This window comes from Alexandromys fortis, unplaced genomic scaffold (assembly GCF_014885135.2).
Source record: "Alexandromys fortis isolate MF-2015 unplaced genomic scaffold, M_Fortis_MF-2015_v1.1 scaffold_11, whole genome shotgun sequence".
NCBI classification, from domain to species: domain Eukaryota; kingdom Metazoa; phylum Chordata; class Mammalia; order Rodentia; family Cricetidae; genus Alexandromys; species Alexandromys fortis.
The window spans coordinates 10,597,785-10,610,082 of record NW_026067912.1 but is presented as its reverse complement, the minus strand read 5'-3'; the positions used below and the strand labels follow the sequence as shown (position 1 = coordinate 10,610,082).

Genomic DNA, 12,298 nt, shown 5'->3' with positions numbered 1-12,298 from the left:
ATAAAATCCACTGTACTTGACCTCATAACAGGTACGTATAATCAATTTTAACACTTTCACTTTCTCCTCCCTGCTCCTCCTGCCTCCACCACTACCAAGTGCTGGGATTACGGGCATGCACCACCACACCCAATTTTATCTGATGCCAGGGACTGAATCCAGGGCCTTGACTTGTACTAAGCAGTCTAGCAGTGAGCTTGATAGCACTTTTTTGGTTTTGAGACAGGGTCTTTTTCCATAGCCCCTGAACTCCTGCCCCTGCCTTTCACAAGAGAGCATCACAGAGGTGAGCCAGCACATCAAGATCATCTTCCTCGCTGGCCACGGTGCCATACTACTTTAATCCCAGCTCTTGGGAGGCTGGAAGCAGGAGGACTGCCACAAGTCTGAGGGAGACAGGCCGCACACCACATGCGAGGACAGTCTGGACTACAGAATATATAAGGCCAAGACCCCAAGTCAAATAGAACCAAAAGAAATACACATCTTAGTACAATCACCTTTTACTGTAGCTTGACTGTATGCATTTTGTAAAATCTCATGTTATGCAAATTAGTAAAAAACGGCTCTTGAGAAAATTAAGATTATGAGATTTCAGAAAGTCTATGGGATTCTCTAATAGGAGTACTATCATACGAGCAATCTTAAAACCGCCAGTGTGAAAAGCTTTCTGTGAATACTTAATTAATAAGTACTAAGCAGCCAGACTCTGGAGGTGGAAGCAGAGAGGCAGGTGGATGTATGAGTTCAAGACCAGCTTAGTCTACATAAAGACCCTATCTCAAAAAAAAAAAAAAGTACTAAGTAACTAGGTTTTTGTCTCTGAAATACATAAAGACAATTTAATGAAAAGGGGTAAGAGAAAACCGAGACTGTTATGCTCGTGAGAATAAGGGTACAATTCCTTGCAGCTAGAACCATCTGGTATGTGCTTTCAAGTTGGGAGTATGTAGCCGCCAAAAGAGGAACAGGCAGGATGAATGGCTACTGTACGCAATACTTTATCCCGGTGGTTTTTCTCTCTTTTTTCAAGACAGGGTTTCTCTGTGTAGCCCTGATTGTACTGAGACTGGCTTTGTAGACCAGGCTGGCCTCAACTCAGATCTGCCTTCCTCTGCCTCCCGAGTGCTGGGATTAGAAGCACCACCTCCATGTTGCCCTCGTCAGTCTTTGTGTTATCTCCTTTACTGCCCTTAGCAGCACGGAAGCATTGCAAAATGCACCTGAATTTTAAAAAGTAAACATAACAGAGAATTCAGTATAGATAAATGCAGACCAAATGCATTTAACAAACCAAACTGTATTTCTTTAGTGAGGCATCCACGAAAAAGGAATTCTGGGTTAGAAGACATAAATACAAAGTAATTTGAGAACAGCTGATCCCAAACAGGTAATAAAAACTCCAAGGGAATGGCTCGGGCGGCCTAAGGAGTCAATGAAGTACCGCTGGGCAATCCAAAGAGTAGCACACACCGTGGAGAACAGCTGTGAATGAGAATGATGTAATACTCGGGGCTGTGTCATCAGCAGACCTGAAAGGCAGGCCAAGAGACTGAAGGTAAGCTCTTTCTCTCCTACACTGATAACCATCGCTGGACTACACGGCCATTAAAATGGGGGAACGGCAGTACACGCCTGTAAACCCATCACTAGAGACACAGAAGCAGAGAGACACTGCAAGATGGAGGTGAGCCTGGAAGCCCATTTGGGCTGTAGTGAGACACTTTAGAGAAAGCGGGGGATGGAAGGATAGAGACAGAACGTTTTGCAACATTAAGTAAAAAGAAAGCTAAGAGATGCTATAAAATGTAATGAAATTGTGGAATAGCCAACTCAATAGCATAGAAGTTATGTATGAGTGCGTCTATTTTAAAACATCCCCCTAGTTTGTTCCTAGACTTCAGTACCAAACCAAATAAACCAAAAAAAATTTTTTTTCTGATAGTGGTAATGATTCTTCAAAAAACATTTCTTTGAAAGCACGGGTATAACCCACGGAAGACATCTCAACTCCCAAGTCAGTCTTTAAGCCAAACCACTTGCCAAAGGTTCTGGAAGCCACGGGCCTCACCAATTTCTTCATCATGAGCTGAATGAGTCTTAATTTGCCTTAGGCAGGAAAACAGATTTTTAAGTAAACCCCTCTTTTCAGTTTCTGTAGTGCATACTTTTAGAATCTTCAATAACAAAACATTTTATTTGAAGATACCCAGAGTACTCACCCTTTGAAGAATATTCAGTCTGTACTTCAATTTTAAATTTTCTTCTCGTAACTGTTCCAAACTTGGAGAATTTTCTAAGTGTCCACAGTTCTTCAGCCGGTCGATCTCAGCAGTCAGAGACTTGATCTCCTTTTCCTGTAAAGGGAAGGGCACTTTCCCAGTCAGCTCAAAGGACTGCTCCCAAGATAATGGCAAACTGGACTGGAGACTCACTTCCTCATTTCAGTTCTCCACAATTTGTGGCTCGGGTGGTGAGAACGGGCTTTCCTTTTGAGGCCAGTGGTTTGACTAATATCAGCAATCATCCTTTATAAAGGAAACGTGCGTCTAATGAGTGCTGGAATGAGGGGCAGCAGCGCTGAGAAAATAACCCGAGAAAGTGTGCACTGCAGGACGCATCTAAATCCTAGCACTTGGGATAGAGCAAGACCCTTTCTCAAACACATTAGTTCCTTCCTCAGCTCCACAATGCACCCCGACATCGTCAGGGTACAGGGTTCTGGCTTTACAAATTGTCTACGCTCCCAAATTTTACGACTAGGACTACAAAAAAGCCAAACAAACAAAAATTAAAAAAAAAAAAACCAACAACAAAAAACAAAGCGGTGAGAGCCAGGGAACCTATCTCAGCGGTGCTTGCCTAGCATAGGAATGGCTCTGGGTTAGATCCCCAGAGGGACAAAAGGTGACAGCATCCATATTCAAACCACTCAAGTGTCTTTGCTTTTTCTAGGTCAAAGTAAAATTCCCACATATTTCCCCCCTATCTCCAGTAGCGTATACTATAAACGAACGGCTCTCAGCAGTAAAGCGCTTGCCCCTTTAACTTGTACCTTGGAGCCGCGGATTTGCACAGAGCAGTTGCTGTTGCAGGGCAAGTTAAGGCAAACGGTGTCCCTACCACTCTCAGCTAGGCCCGGAAAAGAAATGAAGTTGGTCCCACTTTCGTTTTCTAAAGATGTGACGTTGTCCCGGACCAAGGCTGGCGGCTTCTTGGGAAGTTTCTGGCCGGGTTCCCCGCAGCACACGTCGGTCCCACCTGGCCTTGGCCACAGCCTGCACACGTGCGCGGGCTGCAGGGTGAGCCTGGCTTTCCACACCCTAGGCCCTGCGACACCCTCTCATCTCCGTGTGACAGTCGCACGACCCAGCCAATAATGGCATTTTCCTCTCCCAGCTAAGGGAAATCGGCCGCCAGGGAAGCGTGAGCCTCGCAAGCTCCTGCGGACGTCGCCACCGCCTACGGAAGCCACTGTTGACCCGGCACCGCTTCCGCCGGGTCCGAGCCCTCCGGCCCACCCAGAGGACTAACCTGCTGCAGCAGCCTCGCTGAGCACTGAGCAACCAGCCCGTCCATCCTCAAGTCCGCGACTCACACGCCAAGTGTCCGGAAGCGGAAGTGTCTAGTGATGGGCGGAAACGGAAATTCCTACCCGGGTACTTTCCTATTTCCAGCCCTTCAGAGTTCGCGCTCCGCTGCCCCCTGGCGGGATCCAGGAGGCACCGCGAGAGAGGCGGGAGCTCTGTGCTCCACAGCTAGACCAGCTGATGATGGGGCCTGGGAGGATGGCTTATAGGAGCCTGCATTAGTCAGGGTGCTGTAGAGTCACCGAACTGACAGAATGAATCAATCTCTCTTTCTCTGTCTGCCTCTCTCCACACACACACACACACACACACACACACACACACACACACACACACACACACTTACTGGAATGACTTACAGGCTACAGCCCAACAAGGGCTAGTGGTGAATCTAATAGAAAGTCCAAGAATCTAGTAGCTGCTTGGTCCCACGAGGATGGATGTGTCAGCTGGAATGGATGTGCTGACAAGGCAAGGGCAGACAGGCAACAAACTTTTCCTTCTTCCATTATCCTTATATAGACTTCCAGTAGAAGGTGTGGCCTTCTTTTAATCTAAAAGTGTGCCTTCCTGGCTCAAGGTCTGGATTGAAGGCATGTGTATTCCTGTAGCAGGAGGCCGCTAGTTCGTTCCTGTCCGCTTAGCCCCGAAATAACCACACAGAGACTGTATTAATTAAATCACTGCTTGGCCCATTAGCTCTAGTTTCTTATTGGCTAACTCTTACATATTAATTTAATCCATTTCTAGTAATCTGTGTATTGCCACAAGGCTGTAAAGTTCTGGCGTCTGTCTCTGGTGGGGATACATGGCGTCTCTCTGACCCCACCTCCTTTCTCTCAGCATTCACTTTAGTTTTCCTTCCTTCCTTCCTTCCTTCCTTCCTTCCTTCCTTCCTTCCTTCCTTTTTGTGTCTGTTTTTCAAGACAGGGTTTCTCTGTAGCTTTAGAGCCTGTCCTGGAACTAGCTCTTGTAGACCAGGCTGGCCTTGAACTCAGAGATCTGCCTGCCTCTTCTTCCCGAGTGCTGGGATTAAAGGCGTGCACTACAACCGTCCAGTGATCCTCCATTTCTTTAATTAGGATATATTTTAGCCATAGAAGTATGCATAGCACAAAGTATTATCTGCTTGCTTACCATTAGCTAATTGCTAATGAACTCTCTTGACAGAAACCTGGCTCAAAGACACAGAGCCCAGTACTTTCTTCTTAACCCTTTGTTTACGGAGGTCAGCAGTCAAGGATGGGTTTTGACCCTTTTTCTCCCCAGGCGCCTAAGACATGGACTTGCATGAATTAGAATGCATGTTCCAGAGACACGTAAGACAGAAATGGAAAAGTGTTCATCCCAAGGCAGACGCTATCATCTGTCCTGTTGCAGAAGCACAGGCTTTATAAAAATTAATAAAAATTCCCTCCCGGTACTATATGTTTCTGCATTTTATTATTTTTGTTTGCATCTTCATATTCTTTACTATATTTCTAAATTCCCATGCCTCTACTCTGGAGAAAAGTATTTTTGTCGAGGCTGGCCCCCGACAGTTCACCAGTCTTCAGTCTTTTGTGAAGAGCACAAGCATTCCTAACTGCTGGGCCATCTCTCCAGCCCCATCAATCATTTATTTCTTTTGGGTGTATGGGTGTTATGTGTTCATGTATGTCTGTGCACCATGTACATGCTTGGTATGCCTAGAGACCAGAAGAGGGTGTCAAGTCCCTGGTACTGGAGTTACATATATTGTGAGCCACCATGTGGGTGCTGGGAATCAAACATTGGTCACCTGGAAGAGCTTGAACTCCTGACTCTATTCCTCAGGTGCTGGGACCACAGGCATATACCACCAGACCTTAGGTTCCCAAAGAGCTGAGCACTACATATTAATCTAGTGAAGAAATGAGTGGAACTGAAAGACCCAGATAAATCCAGACCCCTCTAGCAGGAAAAATAGAGCCAAAAAATCTAGCAGGAAGAGCCAAAAATCTAGGTTAGCCGGTTCAGTGTGACTCTGTTTCAGGAAGTAGCTGAATAGAAAGTTAGATTATAATCTTGAGAATAATCTTGAGAAACAGGGAGTTACCCCCTTGCGATTATCACTGATATTTTCAGAATTTTTCAGTGATCACTGGTATTTTCGGAATTTTCCAATGACGCCCTCCCTACCCCCTTTGGATTACTGGTTGTGGTTTCTTCCACTAAATACCCCTTCTCCCAGCTACTCGGGGTCGAACTCTCTACCCCTATGTGGGAAATGAGCTTTGGCCCCAGTGCACTGGCTTCTGTCCTGTCAATAAACCTCATGTGATCGCAGCAAGGATGGTCTCTCATGAGTTCCTGGGGGGTTGTGTTATTCCGAGACTTGAGTGAGAGTCTCCCCGCGGAGGTAACAAACTGCAGGATTGGGACGTGAGTGAAGCCAGAGGAACACGTGAAGGATGCCGGGAAACAAGGGACAAGGAGCTCTTCAAAGGCCACTTTATTGATAGAGACAATTGAAATGCCGATCTCCGCAGCCCTCCCCTCACTCCGTTAGCGGCTTCACTGGGCGTCCGAGTTGGGTGTAGCCTGTCACCGGTTTGGGCTGGCCTTACACAGCCAGCTTCACGCCGCCTGCTTCAGGTCAGGCGGCCACATTCAAAAACACATCACAGCTCACAAAGATCCGTGGACAATCTTGGAATCCCCCCAACGGTTTCTGTACACCCTCCTCTTTGTAATATTGTACAAAATACGTTAACTAGGGCAGGTTAGCTGTGCTGTGCCGGCTGCAGCACTTCTTCTTGAGGATCACCGTTCCTCAAACACGACCTTTTATTGCAGGGACATCTCTAAAAGTTGTTGCTGTACAAAAAGAAAACTCTAGACAATTTGAAGAGGAGCAGCCACTTAACACTGCTTCAGTTCATTTAAATTTTCTTTCCCAAAAATACATTCCTAAATATACAAACTATACAATCTTGTCATTTTAATGCTGGTTTTTTTGTTTTTGTTTGGTTTTGTTGTTGTTGTTATGGTTGCTTTGTCATTGTTTAAATATAACAAGAAAACCTGAACTAAAAAGTCTGTCAGTCTTTAAACCAACAAGAGCACTCGGGGACTTGTGACTGGGTACCTTCATATACTGCTTCATAAATAACTGTAGCCACAGTCAACCTTCACAGCATGGTCCATGCAACAAAGAAATACTTTTCTGGTGGTTAGACGTCATCTGCAGAGAGAGCTGGGATGTTCATCCGGGGCCGGGTGAAAAATGCCATCTTCTCTCTGTGACGGAGAACAGGTATCTCAGGCTCACTTGGAATATACATGGACAGGAGACTTTCTGCTTTGGGTCTAAAACTCAGGGCATCATATATGCCAAGCATACAGTCTGCCGCTGAGCCACATCCCAGTCCCTGGGCTGGACCATTCTTTGTTTAGATACTGTAGAATATTTAGTGACAGCCCTGGCTACGAGTAAATGCTCTTAGCATGTCTGAACCCTGGCTGTGAAATCTAAAACCCAGCACTTAGGAGGCAGAGACATGTGGATCTCTGTGAGTTCGAAACCAGTCTGGTCTACAGAGCGAGTTCCAGGTCAGGCTCCAAAAAAACTACAGAGAAAGTCAAAACAAAAACAAAATAAACAAAAAACAAAAACAAAATGAAAAAACAAAACAAAACAAAAGAGAATACATTTAAATAAATGAATGAATATATAAATAAATGACTCAATTAATCAATCAAAAATCTGTGGACTCTAAGCATGGTGGTACATGCATCTGGTCCCAGGAACATGAGAGGATGATGGAGAAACCTATCTTGAGTTCATGATTTTGAAGGTCTTAGCCACATAGACCCATCTTAAAAAAAATTAAAAAAAATCAACTGTCAAAAAACCCAGGTTGGCTTTGAACTCACAATGTGGTGGATGGAGAGTGACTCTAAACGCCTTTGTTTTGGGAGGCCCAGGCCAGATGGCATTTGTGACCCTCCTCTGACATGTGTGGGCCCAGCAAGGCAAGGACACAGCTGTGATCCTATCAGGCAGGCAGGCAAAGCCAGGAAATTAGGTGAGCATCCATAGTACTCCACTCTCCCCAGCTGCTTTATCACCAGCCAGGCCTCTGCAATTACCAGTATTGGAAAGGCTAAGGGGAAAGGATGAAGCAGGTGGCTCATTCATTAAACAACAGGATCTCACAAATTGGGCTGAGTTGTGCAGGGACCGGTAATGGCAGCACAGTGGTCACAGCACTAAGGGAGCCTGGCAGAGACGGAACAGCTGTTCCAGCGCAGGCTACAGCTCTATTAGCAACAGAGGCAGTGCCCAGAGCGGGGCCTGGGAAGGGAGAGGCGGCAAAGAGGCTGGCTGGGGAGAGGAAGCCATCCGTCTGGGATCATCAGCTCACCTGAAAGACTGCACTTCTGGTGGCTCCTTGCAGCTCTGGCCGCGGAGCCTGTGCACGTCCTTGGCGGCCGCCCTCATCATCTTGTCTGTTTGCAGCTCGCTCTTGTGCTCTGCACGATCCACCTGTGAGGCAAAGCAGACAAGGGTTGGGCACGGGAGAGCGTCCTCTGGTCTGTAGGGCTTCCTACTGGCCAACGGAGACAGGACCGTGGGATCTGCTTAACGGAGAAAGATAACGGGCTGTGCTCACATTATCTGCCCATGAGGCCTGATGAGGGGCCAGGGAACAGAGTCCCATGTGTGCCTGCAGGAAATGAGACGAGAGATGCCCAGTGTAGTGTACTTTGGTACCTACTCCTCAAGCGTCTGTCTGGAAGGGGAGATTTTACAGTTGTTTCAGTTTTACAGACCAAGTCTCAGATTGGGTTGTTTGTCTCAGAGACAAGGTTTCACTTTAGCTTAGTCTCGACTGGAACTCACTATATGGTCTAGGAAGGTGTTGAACTCCTGGTCATTTTTCTTCTGTTAAGTGCATGGCCCACCTGGATGAGGTTCTTGCAACATCCGATGATGTTGGATTAATGGTGAGGGGCACTGAATCATAAGCACTCACACAAAAACATCGATGATAGGGCTGGGGAGATGGCTAAGTGTTTAGGAGCACTGGGTTGCCCTTCCAGATGGCCTGAGTTCGATTCCCAGCACTCACACGTCACACGGCAGCTCTCAGCTGTCCGTAACTTAAGGTTCAAAGGGATCTGGCACCCTCACACAGACAAAACACCAATGCGTGTAAAGCAAAATAAATAAATCTTAAAAAAAAAAAACAAACAAAACATCAAGGGTAAACACCTGTAGAGCCAAGTCAAGGGCTTCCTGGTTCTCTGAATACCCTCAGGGGGCCTGCAGGGGCATCACAGGGCTGTGTAAAGGCCGCCGTCCAGCGGCACTTACCCTCCTCTCCAGCATCCCCAGCAGCAGGCGGAAGCGCTCGTCTCCACGCAGACACTGTGGCAGCTCCTTCTCCCCACGGCTCTTGGCTTGCTCCAAATGCTCCTTGAGCTCCTTCAGCACCGAGATCTCCTGAGTCAGCTGGCTATGCCAGGTCCTCGTTGCCTGTAGGTCTAGTTCCAGGTCCAGCGAGGTGCGGATCAGGCGCTCTGTGCGCACGGACTTGACAGATGAAGGCTGCAGGGGCGGAGACGATGCCCACATCCACCAGAGGGCTCGACCCAGAAACCCCCACAGATCCTCGTCCCCTGGTCCCCAAGACCCACCTTCCTTTATGTGAAGGCACGCCCTTCTTACAGAACATACTCTCACAGTCATCCAGCGTGTGTCTGATGTACAAGGTACGCTACTTCGGCTACCCCGTCTCACAACAGCCCTCCAAGGGCCCAGCTGTTACTTTCTGCTCTTACTTACTGTGTCATTTCCCATCCCCAACCCCCCAAGCAGAAAATAGTTGAATAAAGAAGTTCTAGAAATAACTACTCATGCTTGGAAGAATCAAACACAATGTCATCTTCTACCTGGTCCACAGCCCAAGCAGAAAACATTGGTGAAGCCAAGTGGATCAGCCCTTTTTTAAGTGACGCAATGAAGGGGGTGGGGGAAATTTTGGGATACGTTCATAATAATGAAGGTAAAAATCATTTCTATTAAAAATGATCTCAATATCTGGAGAGGATGGTGATTGAGGAAAAAAAAGAAGTTCTAGAATATTCTTCCAGATCGAATACCTGTCTACCTGTCTTGCTATCATGGTGCATGTGCAGGCGCACCCAAGGATGCATGTATGTGTTCACATGGTGCACATGTAGAGGTGAAAGGACAATTTTGTGAAGTTGGTTCTCTCCTTAGATGTTTACATGGGTTCCCAGGATTGAACTCAGTCATCAGGGTCCTGCCGCAAGCACTTTTACAGGTAGACCCATTCCGCCCACCCTGGCCCACGCCCTCTCCTTCTTTCCCCCTGACACGCCGGTCCTCGGCTAGCCACAGACTTTCCAGAAACGAAGAGCACCAGGCACACAGAGCTCCAAGGTGAATCTTACCCGCTTCATCCGGACGCTTCGACGCTCCAGGGAGTTCCGAACAAAAGGTGGCTTCTTGGAGAGAGTGGAACTATCACTGTCTCTTCGATTCAGCTGCAAGAGAGAAACCAAACCAGGCGTGGTAACATGGTGCTCTGGAAGGTTCAGCAGGAGCAGGAAGGGGATCATCTTCTTGAACTCCGAGCCGGGGTCATTTAGCTTCCTATTCCAGGCTGTGATTTGAACTTCCCAACCTTTTAGAGTGACCGGTCACTAAACACGCACTAGGTTTGGAGTGTGCTGTTCTAGCTCACAGTTGTCGCCACATGGTACTAAATGAGATGGGACATCTTGTTGCATCCTCATAGCGCGGTGTGGGGACTGTCCCCATGTTCCACACAGGGCACAGAAGCTCACGAGTCATGGAACCCACCCAAAGCTGTGAAGGAGCTGCTCAGCAGAGTTTGATGATGAGAGAGTCAGCAGAGCATATGCTGTCCCTCTGTCCTACCATGCGAAGGGATGCTTACAGCCACTACTCCTTGTCACCCCGAGAGCCTGCCTTTAGTGTCTCAAATAGAACCACTTTTGAGACAGGTACTTGGGCCAGAGATGTAGCTCAGTGGTATAGCAAGTGTTAAGCATATGCCAGGTCTCCAGTACCGCAAGCGAAGGGAAACTATCACTTCAGGGGGAGAAAGAGGCTGCTCCAAGGCCAAGGGGCCACATCTTTACAGAAAAGGCACGTATAGGCTCTGCAAGTGTTGAGCTCAGCCGTTCTCCCCATTCAAATCCCTCTAAGGGCACATTTTTCAAGCTTCCCCAGAGGACCCCATTCTCATCTATAGCAGTCTTTCTTTCCCCATCCGGTGAGGACAGGGTGATTTCTTGATTGGGACTTATTTCCCAAAGGGGCAAGGTTGACATGGGCCCCACCACTGCACCGGCCTGGCAGCTGTCAGTTCACCGTGGTGGGACTCTACAGAGAAGCTATTAGTGTCATTATTTTCGTGACTATTTATCATGATTAAAGATAATGACATTAACAGTCCCGTGCCAGGCAGAGACTGAACCATACCAGGAACGGGGGGACAGTGATGCAAGCGGTGACCACATCGGTGGAGCCCCTGCCTCCATGTTTGGCGCCTTAGTAATTGTTTTATTCAAACATTCCAGAGAGATAAAGATGGTTTCACAGTCCACAAGCAGAGATCCAGGCCAAGCATGTTACTACAGGCCCAGGTTGTGTATTATGCTGTGAAATGAATGCAGAGGAACCTACCGGTGGCAGGATAGGCCAGAAGAGGGCCTCACACTTTATTGTTTCAACTAAAGGTGGCTTTCTTTAAAAAAAAAAAAAGTGTCACAGTCTACCCCCCCCTCCAAATTATCAGAACAATTGATCCTTAAGACCTGGATGCTTTTCTGTTATTAGATAACAGGAGAAACTACATTCTTTAACTTCACTTTTTGTTTGTTTTTATTTTTGGAGATGGTCTCATGCAGCCCATGTTGGCCCTGCACCCTCTATGCAGCTGAAGCTGGGCTTGAATCTCCTACCTCCGCCTCCTAAGTGCTGGGATTACGTGACTACACTACCAAACCAGTCTTGACATCACTTCCTCCTATTTCCAAACAGCCCAATAGGTTTAATCTCACACATGAAAGAGAATCATTACTTTATTACTGCTTCTATTTAACAAAGTAGAAGAAATGAGGCAGAGAGCATAGTAATTTCATGTCCCAGGAAACATGTGTCCCTGTAAGCCTGGGGCTCTTGGATGTAGAGACAGGAGAATTACTGCGGGCCTAGCTCTAGGTTCAGTCAGAGACCTCGTCTCAAGGGAACGGGGTGAAGAGTGATAGAATGGGGGTAATGAATGTCCTCCTCTGGCTTCTGCGTGCGTGCCCGGAAGCATGGTGTGTGCTATGCACACACACACAGGTGCACACGCATCCCAACCATACACACATATGTTCACACACTCACAAACACATCAAATCCCAACTATACACACACTGATGTGGGAGTGTCATATCAATCTGTTGATTTCGTTGGCTGAGCAATAAAGAAACTGCTTGGCTGGCCCTGATAGGTTAGAACATAGGTGGGAGGAATAAACAGAATAGGATGCTGGGCGGAAGAGGAAGTGAGGTCAGACTCTGCTCTCCGGAGCACAGACACCATGCTCCACTCTCCCAGGATGGATGAAGGCTAGAATCTTCCCGGTAAGCGCACCTTGGGGTGCTTACACACATCATTAGAAATGGGCTAGTCCAGGTGC

The 12,298-nt window shown here is 47.3% G+C and overlaps 2 protein-coding genes across 9 annotated transcripts in view; both read right to left on the bottom strand.

The window, feature by feature from the left end:
* Positions 1 to 3,647, bottom strand: part of Rars1 (arginyl-tRNA synthetase 1) — a 33,873-nt gene extending 30,226 nt beyond the window's left edge. For 3 of the 8 annotated variants that reach the window (XM_050138604.1, XM_050138609.1, XM_050138608.1), the window contains exons 1-2: positions 3,535 to 3,647; positions 2,223 to 2,357 (exon numbers count right to left, since the gene is read on the bottom strand). In XM_050138604.1, coding sequence (XP_049994561.1) covers positions 2,223 to 2,357; positions 3,535 to 3,579 — 180 coding nt within the window. In that variant the 5' untranslated portion in view covers positions 3,580 to 3,647. Of the gene's footprint in view, positions 1 to 2,222; positions 2,358 to 3,055; positions 3,444 to 3,534 lie in introns of those variants that run through there. The other 5 variants (XM_050138605.1, XM_050138602.1, XM_050138601.1 and 2 more) reach the window with 3 other exon arrangements.
* Positions 3,648 to 6,048: 2,401 nt separating this feature from the next.
* The window catches only part of Wwc1 (WW and C2 domain containing 1), a 156,794-nt gene continuing 150,544 nt past the window's right edge, over positions 6,049 to 12,298 (bottom strand). The window contains exons 20-23 of the mRNA XM_050138573.1: positions 10,035 to 10,127; positions 8,932 to 9,165; positions 7,979 to 8,100; positions 6,049 to 6,851 (exon numbers count right to left, since the gene is read on the bottom strand). Of these exons, the coding sequence (XP_049994530.1) occupies positions 6,785 to 6,851; positions 7,979 to 8,100; positions 8,932 to 9,165; positions 10,035 to 10,127 (516 nt within the window). The 3' untranslated portion in view covers positions 6,049 to 6,784. The remainder of the gene's footprint in view (positions 6,852 to 7,978; positions 8,101 to 8,931; positions 9,166 to 10,034; positions 10,128 to 12,298) is intronic.